The sequence below is a fragment of the Physella acuta genome, unplaced genomic scaffold (assembly GCF_028476545.2).
Source record: "Physella acuta isolate Inbredline_101_S28 unplaced genomic scaffold, ASM2847654v3 ptg000359l, whole genome shotgun sequence".
In the NCBI taxonomy this organism is placed as follows: Eukaryota; Metazoa; Mollusca; class Gastropoda; family Physidae; genus Physella; species Physella acuta.
Window position 1 is genome coordinate 404 of NW_026731878.1, and position 21,211 is coordinate 21,614.

At 40.0% G+C, this 21,211-nt stretch overlaps 1 protein-coding gene across 1 annotated transcript; it reads right to left on the bottom strand.

Moving 5' to 3' along the window:
* Window positions 1-12,713: 12,713 nt before the first annotated feature.
* LOC131941367 (uncharacterized) lies at window positions 12,714-19,457 on the bottom strand. The gene is made up of 6 exons (XM_059300609.1): window positions 19,424-19,457; window positions 18,413-18,544; window positions 17,815-17,939; window positions 14,070-14,158; window positions 13,664-13,737; window positions 12,714-12,948 (listed from the first exon to the last, which is right to left on the bottom strand). The coding sequence occupies exons 2-6, from the start codon at window positions 18,462-18,464 to the stop codon at window positions 12,719-12,721; spliced, it is 570 nt and encodes a 189-aa protein (XP_059156592.1). The 5' UTR covers window positions 18,465-18,544; window positions 19,424-19,457; the 3' UTR covers window positions 12,714-12,718.
* Between the last annotated feature and the right edge of the window lie 1,754 nt (window positions 19,458-21,211).

Below are 21,211 nucleotides of genomic sequence, written 5' to 3' on the forward strand. Positions count from 1 at the left end.
CCGTGTGTCACTATTGCAACATGTGTAATCTTTGAAAGTCAGCACAGTTTTCGTTGTAAAAAAAAATGTATACGATGTATGTATGAAGATAAGTAGTCAAGCAAATATTGCCGCCCGCGGCATACTGGGTAATCGGAAACTTCCCGAAAAAAAAGACAATAGTTTCATTGTACCTTTTTTTTTCCAACGACGTTACTATTACTAAAGTAGTAGACTAAGAAGAAAATGTATAAGCATCGAAAAAACGTATATAAAGAAGACCAGGTTTCTTCCAGATATTTGGTTCTGGGCGTGGGTTAATTTTAATATACAGGCGCCTCCCCCATCCCCGTCCCAAGAGATACCTGAAGGAAAGTCTGAATAAAACATACCGAAAGTATTGTATGGTGACAATACAAATTCAACGACTGCTGTTTTGTTTTTTGTTGTTGTTTTTTAAAAACGTTAAATATAATTTTGACATTTTTTTTCAAGCTGCATGGCTACGACTTACTGTGCTGACAGAGAAACTTGGTAGAAACTTCTAGTTGCTATAGTAATTATTGTCTAATTGTCCAGATGGCTAACTTCGTCTTTGTATTTCTCCTACTTAGGCCTAATCTTAAACCTTGGATTTGAACACGCTTTTTTCACAACATTCCCTTCCAAACTGAGCACTAGACCACCAAAACCTACTAACTATAGTTACTTACTTGAAGCCTCATAAGGCGGGCCGCTAGTACATGTACGGACAAGATTAATAGCCCTATCCATCACCTCCCTTCCCCCATGCCAACCCCCCCCCCCAGACGAGTCTCACACTTCTGCCAACTACCATCTGACATCAAAAGTAGATTGGTGAAGATGGCGACACGTGCTTAAATCTCTTCCGATAGTTTTCTAATTTATTACTTCGTTAACTTAAGACTTGTTGCTGTTTGAATAGTGTAAACATGTAGCTATTTAGAGGGGGGCGGAAGCAGGCGTTGTAACTGAAATAGCAATACTAACAGAAACCCCGCGTCTACCTGCACAAGCTATGATAGTGGTCTGCCTTGAAAGCCTTATTTTTGTAGGGCTGATTGGCAGAAGCAGTTACACATCTGACTTGATGCATTGAAGGCGAGGCAAATTGGTGCCGTGTGGAATGGTAGGTTCAGATCCCGTTGGGTTCTGACTGCTTGTCTTTACTTGGACTATTTTCTGCACCTTTATCTACCCTTGGCGTTGAAATATCACTTTCTATTAATATTGCTATCAATATCAACCTCCTGGTAGTAGTTGGAAGTATTTTATTACAGTGAAGTCTACAGGGTTTAATTGCAGTGAAGATTATAGGGCTTGTAAGTAGGTCACAACTTCTCGTTCTCGTACTTGCCAGCTAGTAGATTTCGAGACCGTAGACTTACAAGCCCTATACACCCGGCCCTAGACTACGCTGCTATGTTTGTTTGTCGAAAGACAGCTCGAACGTTTATCCGTGGGTTACAGATTGGGTAAAGCCTGGGGCATATAGCCTAACCTGCGAGGTTCATAGAAAACAGGTGGACTCTACGTCATCTACGCTATTTGACAGTCAAGTACTTAAGTGTATTTAATAATTAAATAGAAGCAGTGGATATTCACGGTTACCCTTTTGACTTATAAGGCAGTGGAAGTAGAGTTGATATTTGTATGACTACAGTCACCTTTACTTTCTATGACGTGAGTCAGACCTGTAGATCTGAACTCGAGATTTTCAGGTTAGCGGGTGAACGCTCTACCTCCCGGTCACGCCACCCCGGGCTATTCGCTGTAGAGTGCAGTTGTTTTTGTATGAAATATACACAGTATGTTGATCGACAGCAGCTGTAGTTCATGCTAGAGTCAACAACAACTGTAGTTCCTGCTACAGTCAACAGAAGCTGTAGTTCATGCTAGAGTCAACAGCAGCTGTAGTTCATGCTAGAGTCAACAGCAGCTGTAGTTCATGCTAGAGTCAACAGCAGCTGTAGTTCATGCTAGAGTCAACAGCAGCTGTAGTTCATGCTAGAGTCAACAGCAGCTGTAGTTCATGCTAGAGTCAACAGCAGCTGTAGTTCATGCTAGAGTCAACAGCAGCTGTAGTTCATGCTAGAGTCAACAGCAGCTGTAGTTCATGCTAGAGTCAACAGCAGCTGTAGTTCATGCTAGAGTCAACAGCAGCTGTAGTTCATGCTAGAGTCAACAGCAGCTGTAGTTCATGCTAGAGTCAACAGCAGCTGTAGTTCATGCTAGAGTCAACAGCAGCTCATCCAGCTCCGAATCACTCAAACAACCGCTCCACACAGGGAGCTGTTTGAACTTGGACACGTTCAGCTGACGTCAGCAAAATTCCAGACAAGAATTCACAGAACCAAATCTGGACCATCCATCGCCTGACCGTATCGATAATATCGACTTGGCTTCACCGAATCGATCGAGACCATAAACACACGATTTTTTTTTTGGTTCCATGTGGGAAAATGATTTAAGTGGACTTTAATGAGTTCCACAGTTTAGTAGGCCCTACTCGTAATCATAATTTGGTACTTGAAAAGTGTGAGTGAACTTGAGGTGTGGGGGAATCTGAAGTGTGAGGGGAGTTGTGTGGGGCATAGGAAATGTGGGGGTAGAGTGCGTGTGTGGGGCACTGGAAGAGAGAGGATATTAGTTGGGTTAGAATACTAGTTGGGGGGGGGGGGGGTGTCACTGGAAAATTTAGGGCGCCAAGTGCATAAACTTTGGTTTGTATCTCAAACCGTTGAAACAAAATCCTACTTCGTTTTCTAGCATGAGCTATCAAATTTTGCTTCTAGCTATCAAAATATTAATCTGCTCTAAAACACAGCTTTAACAACCACCACTAATACTCTATGAAAGCTTTAACAACTCAATTCCTTTTTTAAAGTTCCCACGAAATATCCGCAATAAAAAAATAATCTCACTTAAATTGTGTATTCATTGCTCTAAATATAGAATCCTGGCCTCTAAATTTCAACGATAAGGTTTCAAAAACCAGTTTCTCGTGTAGGTAAAAGGCCTCGAATTTCTCCCTGTATGCGTCCGTCATGCGGAACGGATCGTCAGGATGTTCAACGACAGCCCGAGACAGTGTGTGCCGCTTGAGTTATGGCTGCCGTGTCAGATCTGCTGTGCATTCAGGTCATTTCCGGTTTGGGCTTTATCGCCCTTTTGTGAAAGGAGATTTTATATAGTAGACTTTAGAGCGTGTGTTTTTTAACATTAAGCTATTTAGAATAGATATGGCATACCCATTTAGTTAGTATAAATGTTTTTAAGGGGGTCATACATAAATGACGTCACGCTTTTTTTTGACGATTTTTACCTCCCTCCCATCCCCTCGTCACACATCGTCACAAAAAGGCAGACCCAACCCCCCACCCCCCCAAATGACGTCACACATCAGCCTACACCAATTGCAGTTGGATTTTTCTTAAAACATCGATATTTTTCCAATGTCCTGTCTGAACTCTGTCAACACAGAGTATTTTAATCAATTCAATTACTTAATCAAATCAATTATTAAAACAGTTTTCTAGAACGCGAAATAAAACTAGTTTTCGAACATTGTTTTTTTTTAAATAATGAAATAGTGTGACGTCATAGCATCGGGACCCCCCCTCCCCCTCACACACCCCGACACAAAATTATGGACCCTACATCCCCTCTACGAGTGTGACCCCTCACCCATAAAGGCAAAACGAAAAACTATTGTTATCCAATGCGACCATGTATGTTATATTAATAACACAGCAAGTAACACTGAAGCTCCGTTAGACATCGAGTAACTGCCCTACCTAACCATAGCCCTGACCAAATATCTCATGGCCCTGACCAAATATCTGACCCTAACCCTAAATAATATTAAACAATAGCGCATAGACTACGGGCGTTTACAAAAAAAAAATCACCCTCAGTAGATGTTTAGGTTTAATCAACAAGTTATCAGGCTTCAATTATCTTTTCACGACCATCGCATGTAATTGGATTCGAACTCAAAACGTTTCAGCTAAAACACAAGGGCTCTACCTATCAACTAAATCATACTTTATAATGTAAACATTGTAGCGTCAGTTTGCGCCTTATATTCAGTTGTGTACCCATGTTAAGCAAGAAAGCACCAATCAAAAATCGATTTATTATGAAGTTATTGTATACACTAGCCTATCTACAACACGAAGGCAAATATTAGAATAATGCGAAAAGAAAATTACACGTTCTGTAAATAAACTATACAAAAATATTTCTGCAGTGTTAAAATACATGTTCTGTGATAGCCAACAAGTAGGTCTTTAAGCCTAAAAACGGAAACATGTTTTATGCGTGTGAACTAATCAAAACTACGCTTTTGTCTGTTGAACGCGTGTTATTGAACTAGAAAATATCAAAATTCCTCTAGGCAGCAAAAATATCGGTCCACATTTGACTTTACACGGCCGAAAATCTCAGCAGCCTGTCCGATTATACGGTCCGTCATGCTAGACGGAGATCCACCAGCTTACAGATACCTACAGTGGCGCGTAGGTCTCCGGATACATTGGTATAATTGGACACATAATTAACAACCGACAACTACTTTAGTAGGGGAATTACTTCTTTAAAGGGGGTCGGTGTTTCTTCCAGACTTTTTTCTCAGGGGAGCACTTGAAATTTTCGGGGGGGGGGGGGGGGCATTGTTAAATGTATATATTTTCTATATAAATTCCATTTCGTTCGGGGGGGGGGCATTGTTAAATGTATATATTTTCTATATAAATTCCATTTCGTTCTGGGGGGGGGGGGGCGGTAGACTTTCTTCGGGGGGGGGGGGGGGGGGGAGGGGGGGTAGAGATGCCTGGAGGAAACTCTGAAAGGGGTAGCCCATAAATGTGCTGTTTATTTTTTAAAATCTGGAGTAACCCATTAAATAACATTACGAAGCTATCTTTTATCTACTTAAAATAATCACGTGTTTACTAAAATTCAGGAACTTTAAAAAAATCACTAGGCTAAAAAATAGAATGAGTAGATATTTTTAAAACACCAACAACACCTGAGGCTAGAGGTGACAAGTATTTAATTTTACAACCTTACAACTCAAGATAACGCTCCCCCCCCCCCCCCCCCCCCACATAAACACACACCCACATGTAAGCACACACTTCGACCAAAGCTGCAAGTACTGGGGACATGCTACAATATGCGTGTCGTAAGACTGTGGTGGCTTGGGTCAAGAACTGTAAGTTGTAAAAAAAAAAAAATACAAGTTTTTTTTTGCCTGTTAAACTTGCTGATTTATGTACTGTCAATGTTTTCATTTTTTACATTTCATTTAATGGAGCCGGTTTGTAAATGTAGCACACTTTAGGAAGTTCTTGTGTCTTTAAGGAGCCCCAGAGGCGTAGCGACCCTTCCCGCGCCCGGGGACTTTCGATTTGCACCCCCCTCGAATTTTTGATTATCACCCCCCCCCCCCCTCAAACTTTCGATTTGCAGCGCCCCCCCCCCCTTGAACTTTTGATTTGCAACCTCCCCTCAAACTTTCAATTTGTTTTTCCAACCCATTTTGGCGCCCCCCCCCCCCTAAGGTCGGCGCCCGGGGACATATGTCCGCACCGGGTGACATCATTTAGGGGGGGACACCTAGGCAAAAAAATAGTAAAATATATAGAGAAAGATTTGAGGGGGGGTGTGCAAATCGAAAGTTTGAGGGGGGGGGGGTGCAAATCGAAAGTTCGAGGGGGGGTTGCAAATCGAAAGTTTGAGGGGGGGGTGCAAATCGAAAATTAAAAGTTTGTCCCCGGGAAGAGTCGCTACGCCTCTGAGGGGGTGACACCTTTAAGTGCCGCACCGGGTGACACCCGACCTCGCTACGCCACTGATGGGAGGGGTTATAACCCCCCTAAGCCCCCTTGCCTATGCCACTGCTAATCAACTGTATTAACTGTAAAAAAAATCTTCATTATGGCAGTTTATGGTCCTTAAGGTGATGTGGTTAAAATAAAAAAAGACGAAGAAATTAATTAAAGAAGATGAGCTTTGTAAAAAAAATCTTTACCTTCAACCAATAATCCATAAATGCTACTTCCGGTACTGCGGCGACTCCTGGCGCCCCCTGTTTGGCTTCTGGTACTCCCGGCCCTCTGGCTCGACACGCCCGTGGCGCCCTGAACACTGCGCACACTCCCTTGTCTGGATCCCATTGGGATGTCAGGATAATCCCGGGGGTCCCGACCGCTGTTTCTCCGAGGGTCCGTCGGACCCGTGGGGGTTGGTTGGTAGTCTTGTGGCGGGTGACGTGTGGCTTGTGGGGCGTATGGGGGTGAGTACTGGGGTTGGTTTCTGGGGGAGTGTTGAGGTGTGGCGCGCGGGGAAGGGTGTGGTTGGGGTGAATATTGCATCTGCACTGCAGGGGGGTAATTGTTCTGTGGGGGGTTGTATGCCTGTGGGGGGTGTTGGGGCTGTGGGGGGAGGCTAAACGAAGCCGGCCGTTCCTGAGCTCCAGCGGCGTTGAGGCTCCTGGTGCTGCCGGGTCTGGAACCTCGACCCTGCGCCTGAAACCCCTGGCCGTATTGTGACGGTGGTGGGTAGAGCGGCTCCTCGCGTGCCTGGAGACTCCTCTGACTCCCGTGACGCGAGTCACGACCACCGAGCTGTGACGAGTCACCGGGCATATCACGAGCTCCCCTCAAAGACCCCTGACCCAACTCGGGTCTATACTGCTGACCCGTGTTCCCCCCACCCATGTTGAAATTAGTCTCCTGACGGCTGCCGCGGAAACTGGAATCCTGAAAAGACTTTTGGCTCCGCATAGACGCGTTCGGGTCTTGGCGTGACCTCTCGTGCGTGACGTCCAGTGACCTGTCGTGTGTGACGTCCAGTTGCCTGCCGTCTTGAAAGCTGCCTGACGTCCTATCGTCTCGGTAGGGAGGGGGGATGTCCCGCAGACTTCCGTTGTGTGAGTAGGACATGCTGTGTTGGCCCCGGTCACTTCGAAACGAAGCATTATGGGAAGGTGGCGGTTGACCTTGGTAGGCTCCTTGACCTTGATACGCCATCTAGTTGCGATCATCAGTTTAGCCTGAGAGTACATAAACGAATGTTATTGAAAAATATATCCATTTAAATTTTTTTTTTAATTTATTTTTTTATTATTTTTTTTTTCGCCTCAGACACGTAATTTATAGCGTCAGTTGTGTGTGTTCGCTTTAGTATTACAGTTTTCATCACCGGCTTGTGAGGACTGATACAGATCTTTTTTTTTTCATTATTATTTTTAAAAAAAAAAAACTTTATTTTCAATATAAAATAAGTATATCAACATCAAAATCATTAGCATAATTTCAAACAGTAAACAAAACTGAAATATTTTTACAAATTAAGATATATCTATGTCAGGGGTCGGCAACCTTTTGAGACGGAAGAGCCAAAAGATGCAAATTACAAAATTTCCCAGTTTTTAAAGAGCCATCATTTTTCAACAGTAGGTTTATATATATATATATATATATATATATATATATATATATATATATATATATATATATATATATATATCAACAAAAAAGTAATTTTTTTCGAAACATTCACTTCTCAAGCAAGGCATAGGATGAGTTTTCCTTTCCTTGCAGTTTTACATTTGGCTCGATTATTTTCTTTGTGATATCCACCATGAAGTTTAATGTTTCAATTCGGGATGAACAGTTTAATAGGAAGTTTAATAGGAAGTACATTGAAAATAGGGAGTACCTATATATTCTAATAGAATAGCGAATGTTTATGATTATATAATTTTATGTCGAGTGTTGCAGAACAATATTTTTATGAGTTTTGAAAAAAAAATAAAACAATTATTTCTGCATGGAGCCGAAGAGCCGCATCTTGACATCAAAAGAGCCGCATGCGGCTCTTTTGATATCAAGATGCGGCTCTCCAGCTCCTTGCTCAAACACTAATAATCTCAATAAAAAAATAAAATATTTGAAATAAAAAAAATTTTAGCGGCTCTTTACAACCAGGGAAATTTTGAAAATTGTAACTTTTGGCTCTTCCGCTACAAAAGGTTGCCGACCCCTGATCTACGTGATAGGACTGACACTGATCAATATATGCATTTTTTTTTTTTTTTTTTTTTTTTTTTTTTTTTTTTTTTTCAATATATGCATTTTAATATTAAACAGCCGAAATCGTCTTCGGATTTGAAGTAATGGTTAGAACTGTAAGTCGTTCATAATCAAAGTTTGAGCGATTTATAATAACAACAGTGCACATATATTACTAGAAGACAACTTAAAAAATAGAGATTGTATTTAAAAAAAAGAAATTTGTGTTATTCCTATTCCGCATGTTTTAATTAGAATTTTTACCTAGGAAACCATGAACATTCTCCACGTAACAAAACGGTGAGTCATTATCTTAACGGACACTCGTCTGTCCTTTAACTCGTCACCTGATTGTCTCCCTTCCTTTGTCTTTATTACTTCCCTTTTTTCCCCTAGACTTGCCAGTGTGAAAAGATTTGTTGTCGAGAATCTCAACTATTTTATCGCCTACATGCAACAGGGCGGGGAAAATGTGGCGTTTAGAACATGGACGATCAATGTCGTAAAATGTAAAGAACGAGAACTACACACAGTTTTTAGGTGACAAAAATATGTTAGAAGATTTGAATTGAATTCGTGGGTTTGAGGTTCAATAATACACGGAAATTATGTTTACCTGCGGAGACATACATATGCATGCACATACGTATATCCAATAAGTTACTCAATGATCGGAAGCTTGAAAGTGCAACAACGGTCAGAAAGGGTCTACAATGGTCTACTAGATCTTGTGCTGACAAATGCTACCCATAGTGTAAACCTGACCATTGGATAGTGTTAAATAAAAATAGTTTAGTTCAGTGCGCCTTTTTGTTTTTAAATTTTTACTTAAAGTAATAAGATCCTGACTCAAATCATGTTGCAAACTTCATCAGTTTGAAAATTATCCTGGGATTTATTTTAATTTTAGATTTCTCTTTCACTGCAGGTGCACCCCTCTTCTCACCTCCCCCCTTCCAAGGACTACCACCTCCCTGTCCTCTGTATAACCCCATTGACCGCCCCACAAAAGACAACAGTATATAGTAGAGAGAGGCTGTAATGACGCAAACACACTGACTCAAACACAATGAACTACGGCTCCAAGGAGCGTCAATCTACAGCGTATAGCGAAGGCTACCTGTATAATTAGTACGCTTTATAACCCAATTCACGGTTTCAATGAAAGGCCGGTTCTGTTACACAATTTCTGAAGACCCCTTGGAGTCAAGTGGGGTTCCTAACCTCAAAGGTCCGGCGACGTCTGCTAGTTTTTATAAGGTAACTATTGGTTACCCAGTTTCTTCAAACAGCTGGAAAATCTTCAATAGCCCCACACCTCAAGGCGAATGATGCATCCACAGGCAGTGGCGTAGCGAGGGGGGGGGGTGAGGACCGCACCGGGTGACACAGAAAAAAATAGCAAAATATAGAGAGAAAAATGATAATTCCACTTAAGTAATTAATTCGAGTGTTAGTCTTTTAAGAGGTGCAAATCGAAAGCTTGAGGGGAGTGGGGGGCTGCAAATAGAAAATTGAAAGTTTGTTCCCGGGAAGGGTCGCTACGCCTCTGGGAGGGGGGTGACACCATTAAGTGCCGCACCGGGTGACACCCGACCCTGCTACGCCACTGTCCACAGGCCATTACCCACAGGTTGTTTCCATTACATTTGAATACGATTATAGTACACATCATTAAAGGTAGGCTATCAGGTCCTGATTGCCCTTTGACATCTGACCCTGTCATGTCAACAAAACATGATTGTCTAAAGCTGTTTACATAATCCGGCTAAAATCAACACATCAATATAACGTCACTGGGATATATATATATGTATATGTATATATATATATATATATATATATATATATATATATATATATATATATATATATATATATATATATATATATATATGTGTGTGTGTGTGTGTGTGTGTGTTTATAAAAGCCTATATCATGCACATGTAGGCCTATGTATTATATTCTCATGACACATGTGTCACCAGTGTGTGACTGCTGGCCTATGAAATACAGCTATGATGTGTTATCTAAGAAGAAACAGCTTGGCTAGCAATGCCTGGTCCAAATATATATAAGAGAAAATACCACCACACTACTACCGATGGAGATCAATGTATTTAAAGGAAATACTCGAGGGGCGTGGCTCATGCATGTAAACAACACACCACACCAGCAGACGACTGTTAAATGCGAACGGCTTGACACTTTTAATACCGCCACTTTTTCCCCCTACATTCCGTTGGGCAACATTACGGCCGTGTAAAAAAAAAAGGTTGACACACTCGGTAGAACACAGGTAACGCTTCATATCATTAACCACCGTACCAATACCTGTTGCGTCTGTCCCCTCACCGCTTGATCGCTAACTTTACGTCTGCCTTGAAACAACCCACACCACAACAAAAAGCACTTACCTTCTCGCCTCACTCAAATCGATAGTTCGAACACGCGATCATCAGTTAAATTGCCAATCGACTTTATAAATGCAGATGGTTTAATAAATTCCGATGAAAGAATCAACAATTGAAAACAGCACGATCGTGTCTCCGCTAGGCACGTCGCTAGTTTGGCTCGCTACTGCCTTGCAGATGTAAGGGGGAAGTCCTCTGCTGTGATTGGTGAAACGGTGACCTACTTTTTTTTTTAATGTCACCGGCTTGTCCCACGCTTGTTGGGTCAGGGGTTTATTTTTAGATTTAAGGAAACACCCTTACCAACAAAACCCTTATAAATTGTATAATATTTTTTTATTATTATTAATTCAACAACTTCATTTAATCAAAGGCACGTTGTAGTATTGACCGTTTGACCAACAAAAGTATAGATTTTTTTTTTAAAATTCATTTATAAGCTCAAAGCTGATGCAAGCATTAGGTTCAGTTCGCTGGTGAAGTAGATTTGTTTTAACTTGGGTTTGGGTTAGGGCTGAGTAAGGACGGCGTTGCCTAAGCGGTAGAGCGCTAGGCTGATCACCCTAATCCGGGTCCAAGTCAGTAGAACGTCCATGAGTCCACCCAGCTCTGGTGGGTACCTAACTAATGTAAGGCAGATGTAAGGGTTAAAGTTGAGGCAAGGGTTTGGGTTGAGGTAAGGGTTAGAGTTGAGGCAAGGGTTAGGGTTGAGGCAAAGGTTAGGGTTGAGGCAAGGGTTAAGGTTGAGGCAAGGGTTAGGGTCAGAAGCGTAGCGATGGTCAGGCAGGGGGGTACATATGTCCCCGGGCGTTGACCCTATGGGGCGCCAAAATGGGTTGTAAAAACAAATTAAAATGTCATTTTAGCTGCATTTTAGCAGTTTGAGGGGGGTGGGGGGTGCAAATCGAAAATTTGAGGGTGTGGGTGTGCAAATTGAAAATTTTCTCCCGAGGGAGCGCCTAATTGAAAGTTTGTCCCCGGGCGCCGGGAAGGGTCGCTACGCCTCTGGTTAGGGTTGAGGCAAGGGTTAATGTAAGGGTTAATGGTTAATGTAAGGGTTAATGATTAAGGTAAGGGTTAATGATTAAGGTAAGGGTTAATGATTAAGGTAAGGGTTAATGGTTGATGTAGCGATACGCAACACTCCAGGTCCGCATCACGACCACGCTACAAAGTTTCCAGAGTGGCCACACATTCACCGGCACCAACTGGAACCGGAACTCAGATGAACGTGCTGATGTTCGACATGCGCCCTCTACTGCAGCCAACATCATCAAATAGTAATTTAGCGAACACTTTTATTTTTAATTTGGATAAGTAGAGTCAGGGTGTCGTGGTGTTAGGGGATGTTATATTTATATTATATAAATACAATACTTGGCTGTACAGTATTTGTGACTTTCATTGTTTTACTCTCCCTGGCCTTTCCGGTTGACGCGAAAGAGATGTTGAGGGTGGTTTTTAAAAACATTAGAATAAATAATTCTAAACGGCTTTTCGACGGCTTATACTCACTACGAAAATGAGTGTAATCGATGGTTCTCAAACAGCTTTGTTTTTAAAATGTTACTATAATTTATCGCTTGCCATATTTTATATAAAATTAGTTTGATTACATTACATAGACTTTTCACGCCCATTTTGGAAGCGCTTCACTCCTTTCAGTGTAGGGGAGATAACTAAAATAAATACAAAACTGTAGGAATTGCTTCCCTTTATTTTCAGAAAAAAATAGTCTTAAACTAAAACGTTATAACACTTTTATTCAGTATACTTGAGAGCCTTTTTTTCGCTCTCTTACACACATTCACTATACATATACGTGTGTGTGTATGTATATGAATAGAGGCCTAAAAATTGCATGCTTATATAACTATAACTATAACTCATATTTAACTAAATAGAATAAGATGTATAAATAGAGGCAAAGTATAAAAACTTTGAAAAGTGAATAAAATAATAATAAAAGTCTCTAGACCAGCTAATACAGTGCAAACTTGGGCATACGCGTCAGATGTAAAACGGTTGTGTTTACAGTTTTTGTCTCTCTGCCCAGCTAGGTCACGTAATACCTCACTGAGCCGAACACACCCTGCACTCACACATGTATCGCACACACACACACACAAATATCTCACCCTCTCTTTCTTTTATATATATATATATATATATATATATATATATATATATATATATATATATATATATAGGTTCCGCTGCTCTTTAATCTGGGATGACTGGATGATAGTTGGGGTCGATGGCAATCTTCTGCAGCTCCTGGTCCACTTTGATGATGCTGATGATCTTCTGCTGGGAGATGATGATCTGGATGTGCTCAAGCAAGAGGGAGATGTTCCAGAGGACCATGGCGATACAGACTATGACCTGGGCCCCGTACAGTATGACGTAGGGATCGATCGAGTTGTAGGTCTCGGTGGTCTGTGTTTTCAGGTCTGAGAGAAAAAAAAAATATGTATAGTCTATTTTTTGGGTTACATATAGGGGGATAATTTACCCTTCAATAGTGCTCCTGTCGAATTTCTGCAGTTGGAATTAACAACTGACACAAATCCAGAGGCGTAGCGACCCTTCCCGGCACCCGGGGACAAACTTTCGATTTGCACCCCCCCCCCCTCAAACTTTCGATTTGCACCCCCCCCCCTCAAACTCTCAATTTGCCCCCCCCCCCCCTAAGGTCGGCGCCCGGGGACATATGTCCCCCCCCCCCCCGCCCCCCCTCCCTCGCTACGCCTCTCCACTAATCCAATTAATATATATATATATATATATATATATATATATATATATATATATATATATATATATATATATATATATATATATATATATATATATATATGAAGCACATGCCAACTAATTCCTAATCATAACGCTTTTGCAGTACACTTTCTATTACCCTTGACTGGTTGTAACTTCCTACTACTACAACAATTCACTTCTCACCTGTATTTTAACTAATTAACACTTCCAAGTCCTACTCAACTATCTCCTAACAAAATCTACGTCCAACTGCCTGCCGCCCGTTCGAATCAATAACTGTTTCACTGATCAACTGACCGTCATTTGACCGGTCAGTTCGTTTCTAATTTGTCTGGCTTTTATTCTAATTCTATCGGCTGTACTTGACCAATAAAATGAGGAACTAACCTTGGGACATCAGAATTATCCGTTGGAGTCGGGTGTCTCCATCAGGCACACACATCAGAGCCACACCAGTAAGACTAGGAAGGATATATAATGGCGCTTATCATTATTATATGTAATAGTGTAAGACTATCTATATGTGTATGAATAAGTATATATATATATATATATATATATATATATATATATATATATATATATATATATATATATATATACCATTGTGTATGTGTGTGCGCGCATTACATGTATCACTTGACCTAGCCAGACAGAGAGACAAAAAATGTAAACACAACCGTTTTACACCTGACGCGTACATCCAAGTTAGCAAGGACACTGGACCAGAAACTAAACTAAATGTATATATATATTATGTATTCCCTTATAAAAACTACAAACAATGACTGACCCACACGAATAGTTTGTTCCACTCAATGAGTTTAAACTGTACTGCAACTTTTTCACGTTCACAATAGATGATAACTGTTTTTCGTCTTCCTACAGAGTTATAGAAACTGGTGTTTATAAAGGGGGCGTGGCACATTGTATTACGCGTAATATTATACATTTATAAGTTTAGATGTTTCTGTTTTATGGAAAAATAATTGCTCAGGATCAGCTTTCTTAGAAGTTCTCTCGACAGAAGGTTACATCAACACATTTCTATTTTCAATTTCTTTACAGATAAAATAATTAACATTTTTAGTTGCCTGCACTTTTTCGTCATGGGACGGAGTGGCCACGCGGAAGGATGCTAACCCGAAAATCTCGAGTTCGAATCCGGGTTCAAGACAGTAGACCGTCCCTGAATCCACCCAACTCTGATGGGTACCTAACTCGCGTTACTGAGAGTAAAGGCAGCTGGGCATAATGCTGACCACATTATCCCTTCATATGCCGAGGTCACAGAAACAAGTGAACTCTCATTCACTTGCCTTATAGACCGTCAGGTATGAAGGGGAACTCTACCGTCAACCGAAGTAAACAATAAAGACGGAAGTTGACGAGCGAAGCAAATAGCCAACAACAAATAAAAGTGACAATTGTGCCAAATGATAACTTGAGGTTTTTTCTTTTCTTTTTTAATGACAAAGATAAAAGGTGAAAATTATGTAGAATTAAAATCGAAATAAAACTACTGGACTCGTACAATAAATTTAGCCTTTATCTATAAATTTTATGAACCTTTCTTATGAATTACTTTTACTACCATGCATTAAACACAAAGGAAAGAAATTAATAAAACTAAAGGAGGCCAATTTCGGACCCACGGGCAGATGGGACCCGCTAGCTAGGGACAGCAACTCATCTAGGAGAGACAACTCCAAAATCAAACATTAATTGCTGCCCTGCAGATTGTTCTTGGATGGACAAATGCAATGGAAGAAAATTCAGAATGAAAAGCTGGCCAAGTCGGATATTTAACTTTATTTTATTGGAGGACATCTGCCCCGATATTACAATTAAGAACGAAGAAGAAGAAAATTAAAACGTTTGTGTTTATCTGAAAAATTGTAAACATTTTCTATTTTTTTTACTTTCCCGTATATACGAAGTATAGAGAAAGTATAGTAATCGTGCAAAAAAAAATCGAGATTTTCGCAAATGTCGACGTTTTACACCTCCCTGAGTCGGAAAAACATAGTTTTGCAATCTTTTCCGTATGTCCGTATGTGTGTATATATGTGTGTGTGTGTGTGTGTGTGTGTGTGTGTCTGTAAACACGATAACTTGAGTACCATTATAGCTAGGTTGATGAAATTTCATTTATAAGTATTATATCAAATTTGTAGAACCGTAACAACTTTTGAGCGATTTCCGATAACCGGAAGTGGAACTTTTTCTACTTTGCATTTTTTAAAAGCCTATAACTTGAGTACTATTTCAGATAGATAAAGGAAATTTCACAAGTAGGTAAATGATCTAATTTTCTGCCTTCTGTCAAATTTTGAGTAATGTCCGTTGACTGGAAGTAGTAATTTACGCTATTTCCGATTTCTCAAAAAACACACGTGAATTTATTTATAAAGTACTAATAATATTCCGCACGATTTTGCACATTTTGTTTGGAGTTCACTTGCTGTGCAATTCTTTTTTCTACGAGATTCTATATTTAAAAGTTTGCTTAAAATTGATTAAAAATCATGTCTCTATCCCGAGTTGCCATCCCCTGTTGTTTTATTTACTAATATTCGAGAAAGTTTAGGGGAGATCACTCCCGGTTTATTTTTATAGGGGATTTAACTAAGTTTGATTGATTTTGCCAAAAGATTACTTGAGTTATCTACCATTGCAGGAGTAAATGCTATTTACTAAAGATTTAATGAATTTAGATCAATATTAATTTTTTTTTTACAAAAGATGTTAACAAATCTAGGTCTATTGATCAATTTTTGCAATATTTTTATAATGGTTTAAAATATATAAAACTACAAAAAAGTTTAAAACTTGTATCTTTTTATGTGTAGAACTGACGTTATACTTCTCATCAGATACTTAAGGTGACAAGAACATGTACCCAGATACATATGGTAACAGTGACAAGAACATGTACCCAGATACTTATGGTGACAAGAACATGTACCAAGATACATATGGTGACAAGAACATGTACCCAGATACTTATGGTGACAAGAACATGTACTCAGATACATATGGTGACAAGAACATGTACCCAGATACTTATGGTGACAATAACATGTACCCAGATACTTATGGTGACAAGAACGTGTACCCAAATACTTATGGTGACAAGAACATGTACCCAAATACTTATGGTGACAAGAACATGTACCCAAATACTTATGGTGACAAGAACATGTACCCAGATACTTATGGTGACAAGAACATGTACCCAAATACTTATGGTGACAAGAACATGTACCCAAATACTTATGGTGACAAGAACATGTACCCAAATACTTATGGTGACAAGAACATGTACCCAGATACTTATGGTGACAAGAACCTGTACCCAGATACTTATGGTGACAAGAACATGTACCCAAATACTTATGGTGACAAGAACATGTACCCAGATACTTATGGTGACAAGAACATGTACCCAGATACTTATGGTGACAAGAAAATGTACCCAGATACTTATGGTGACAATGACAAGAACATGTACCCAGATACTTATGGTGACAAGAACATGTACCCAGATACTTATGGTGACAAGAACATGTACACAGATACTTATGGTGACAAGAATATGTACCCAGATACTTATGGTGACAAGCACATGTACCCAGATGCTTATGGTGACAAGAACATGTACCCAGATACATATGGTGACAAGAACATGTACCCAGATACTTATGGTGACAAGAACATGTACCCAGATACTTATGGTGACAAGAACATGTACCCAGATACTTATTTAGTGTGATAAGAACATGTACCCAGATACTTATGGTGACAAGAACATGTACCCAGATACTTATGGTGACAAGAATATGTACCCAGATACTTATGGTGACAAGAACATGTACCCAGATACTTATGGTGACAAGAACATGTACCCAGATACTTATGGTGACAAGAATATGTACCCAAATACTTATGGTGACAAGAACATGTACCCAGATACTTATGGTGACAAGAACATGTACCCAAATACTTATGGTGACAAGAACATGTACACAGATACTTATGGTGACAAGAATATGTACCCAGATACTTATTGTGACAAGAACATGTACCCAGATGCTTATGGTGACAAGAACATGTACCCAGATACTTATGGTGACAAGAACATGTACCCAGATACTTATGGTGACAAGAACATGTACCCAGATACATATGGTGACAAGAACATGTACCCAGATACTTATGGTGACAAGAACATGTACCCTGATACTTATGGTGACAAGAATATGTACCCAGATACTTATGGTGACAAGAACATGTACCCAGATACTTATGGTGACAAGAACATGTACCCAGATACTTATGGTGACCAGAACATGTACCCAGATGCTTATGGTGACAAGAACATGTACCCAGATACTTATGGTGACAAGAACATGTACCCAGATACTTATGGTGACAAGAACATGTACCCAGATACTTATGGTGACAAGAACATGTACCCAGATACTTATGGTGACAAGAACCTGTACCCAGATACTTATGGTGATAAGAACATGTACCCAGATACTTATGGTGACCGGAGGGTTACCCATGAACTGCATGAGCTTCGCCTCGCAGTTCAAGATGATTGCCCCGGTCAGTGAACTGATGTGGGTGAACTCCAGGTGACCGGCAGTCGGCGCCTCTGCGGAAATGACGTCACATCCAGGTGAAACAGCCGCCACGTGTTGAGTGTGTATCATGTTTGTGTGTCAGATTTTTAGCACATAGGGCGTAGGTTGTGTTGTGTGTTATTTAATTAGACAGACGTTGACTGTTGAATGTCTCCAATACATAGTGTATAGTCGAAAACATAAAGTATAAACAAAATGAGTTTATTATGAATTAGGAATTAAATTATATATGGAGAAGGTTAGTGGCATACGCTGAGGAAGATTACTTTGGTGGTAGGTGTTAAAAGTGTATCTTTAGCTTTAAAACTGATATATATATATATATATATATATATATATATATATATATATATATATATATATATATATATATATATATAATGTCACCCACAACTAGATACTGTTCCTGCCGGTGGAGCGCCTGTTCTACATCGAGCGTAGCATCTTGCCATATGAAAATGCGAGTGTTCTGTTAAATACTCACGGGTCACTTCTAAAAACGTTTGACTGATTATGGGGTCATAGTTCAAGGTCATTTCAATATCGTTAGGTGAGGGTGTGGTCGTGTGGCCGGTTGTGGTGGTGTTGTATTTGGCTGTCACGTTAGATTGGGCAGCTGAAAAAGATGAATGTTTGCTTAGAGCGCGCGCACGCACACATTCAAACATACATGCGCACACAAAGATACATACATTATGCGCCTGTTGTTAGCACGTATCACCCAAACACACCCCGTTATAAGGCTTGTAAGTAGGTCACAAATTCTCGTTCTCGTACTTGCCAGCTAGTAGATTTCGAGAACGTAGACTTACAAGCCCTATTGTAATGGACATTCAGAACACACTCATAAATTCTGAGATTGCTGTGGGCATTTAGCACATACAAACACGCACACACGCACGCATTCTGTGATTATTGAGGGCATTTAGCACATACAAACACGCACACACGCACGCATTTTGTGATTATTGAGGGCATTTAGCACATACAAACACGCACACACGCACGCATTCTGTGATTATTGTGGGCCTCTAGCACACACAAACACAAACACACACAAACACGAGATTCTTGTGAGCATTTAGCTCACACATACACACACACATGCTGAGACTATTATGGGCTTTTACACTCGCATAACCACACACACACACACTCGCGCGCACACACACACACACAGTGATTGTTGTTAGCACGTATCACCCAGGCACACCTCTTTATTGTTATGGGCATTCAGAACAAACTCATACATTCTGAGATTGTTGTGGGCACCCAAACACACATTTTATTAAACAACTTCCCAATGCACGCTCCCATTTTCCCCAGCAGAATTTGTGTTTTTTATTGGGTGAAGGACTTCTTATCCTGCTGATATCTAATTTCGCAATCGTCGACACAATCTGCCTGTATTTTGGTTACTAGCCAATTACGCCAGTAATCTTCCTTATAAGTACCACCGCTGAAAAAAAAAATCATTTCGGAAATTTCAACTTACTGCTAGCAGTGGTGACTCCTCTTTTGTATCGGTCGTCATCCTAGCCACAGTGGGAGAAAACAGAAGGGCGCTTAGGTTTTTAAACAGAACAGCGGCGTTAGGTTTTTTAAACAGAAGGGCGTCGTTAGGTTTTTTTAAACAGAAGGGCGCTTAGGTTTTTAAACAGAACAGCGTCGTTAGGTTTTTTTTAAACAGAAGGGCGTCGTTAGGTTTTTTTTAAACAGAAGGGCGCTTAGGTTTTTAAACAGAACAGCGTCGTTAGGTTTTTTTAAACAGAAGGGCGTCGTTAGGTTTTTTTAAACAGAAGGGCGTCGTTAGGTTTTTTAAACAGAAGGGCGTCGTTAGGTTTTTTAAACAGAAGGGCGTCGTTAGGTTTTTTAAACAGAAGGGCGTCGTTAGGTTTTTTTAAACAGAAGGGCGTCGTTAGGTTTTTTAAACAGAAGGGCGTCTTAAGGTTTTTTAAACAGAAGGGCGTCTTAAGGTTTTTGAACTGTAGGGCGTCGTTAGGTTTTTATGTGCAAGTATAACATATTTAGTTGGTTGTTATTCATGAACTACTTCACGTATTTATAATCTATTTACCTACCCCCAACCTCATTGTTACACACTGTCACTAGAAGTTACCCCCCCCCCTCACCCTAACAATTCTCCCTCCAAAATGCCAATTTATGTTTCAAACACTGATCTATTTCGAAAACAAATTCTGAGCTCGATCAGCATCGAGAATATAAATCCATTTTTCTTCCAGGCATCTTTATATAGAAAATATATACTTTTAACAGTGTCCGCCCCCCCCCCCCCCCCCGAAAAAAGTCTACCGCCCCCCGCCCCCACCCCGCCCGAAAATTTCAAGTGCCCCCGCCCCCCCCCCCCCCCCGTGTGGCGTCGTTTAAGGTTGATCCCATTTACATGTTAATCCGTCTTCTCACCCCAGCTGACCACTGCTAATCATTATGCCTATATTATTATGCGCATATATATATATATATATATATATATATATATATATATATATATATATATATATATATATATATATATATATATATGGATTTTACAGATAATGTTGCAGAACATTTTAAGCCTCGTTTTCTACACTATCAAAAACAGACGTCTTATGTAGCTACACTATCCATCAAAAACTGACGTCTTATGTAGCAACACTATAAAAAACTGACGTCTTATGTAGCTACATTATCAAAAACGAACGTCTTATGAAGCAAAACTATTAAAAAAAAACGACCGTCTTATGTAGCTTCATTATCAAAAACGAACGTCTTATGTAGCTACATTATCAAAAGAGAACGTTTTATGTAGCTACATTATCCACTATTTCCCTCCATTCTTACATCCGATGTTCGGCAAACAATAAACTCTTTTTCTTATAAAAGAAAATTAACAAAACTGTTGAAAGCAAATGTAATGTTTAATTCGTAAAAAAAAGAAAACAATTTGTAATGGACTTTAAACTAGACTTACAGTGTCCTCTCTGCCAAGTAAAGATGGGTAGAATTAAACGCGCAAGCACACACACATACAAACACACGCACAAACACACACAAACACATGCACACACACACACACACATCGATTAAAGATTGAGAAGACAGCTCGGAGGAATGTGTCACTTTTAAGTGTCTTTAAATTAAAGATTGAGAAGATAGCTCGGGGGAATGTGTGACTTTTAAGTGTCTTTAAATTAAAGATTGAGAAGACAGCTCGGAGGAATGTGTCACTTTTAAGTGTCTTTAAATTAAAGATTGAGAAGATAGCTCGGGGGAATGTGTG

Excerpts from the sequence above, each read along its gene's own strand:
- LOC131941367 (XM_059300609.1), bottom strand. The coding sequence starts at position 18,464 with ATGACCTTGAACTATGACCCCATAATCAGTCAAACGTTTTTAGAAGTG. Across the intron at positions 17,940-18,412 it reads AACGTTTTTAGAAGTGACCC|AGGCGCCGACTGCCGGTCAC; the intron begins GTGAGTATTTAA and ends TCATTTCCGCAG. Across the intron at positions 13,738-14,069 it reads GGAACAAACTATTCGTGTGG|TCTTACTGGTGTGGCTCTGA; the intron begins GTCAGTCATTGT and ends TATCCTTCCTAG.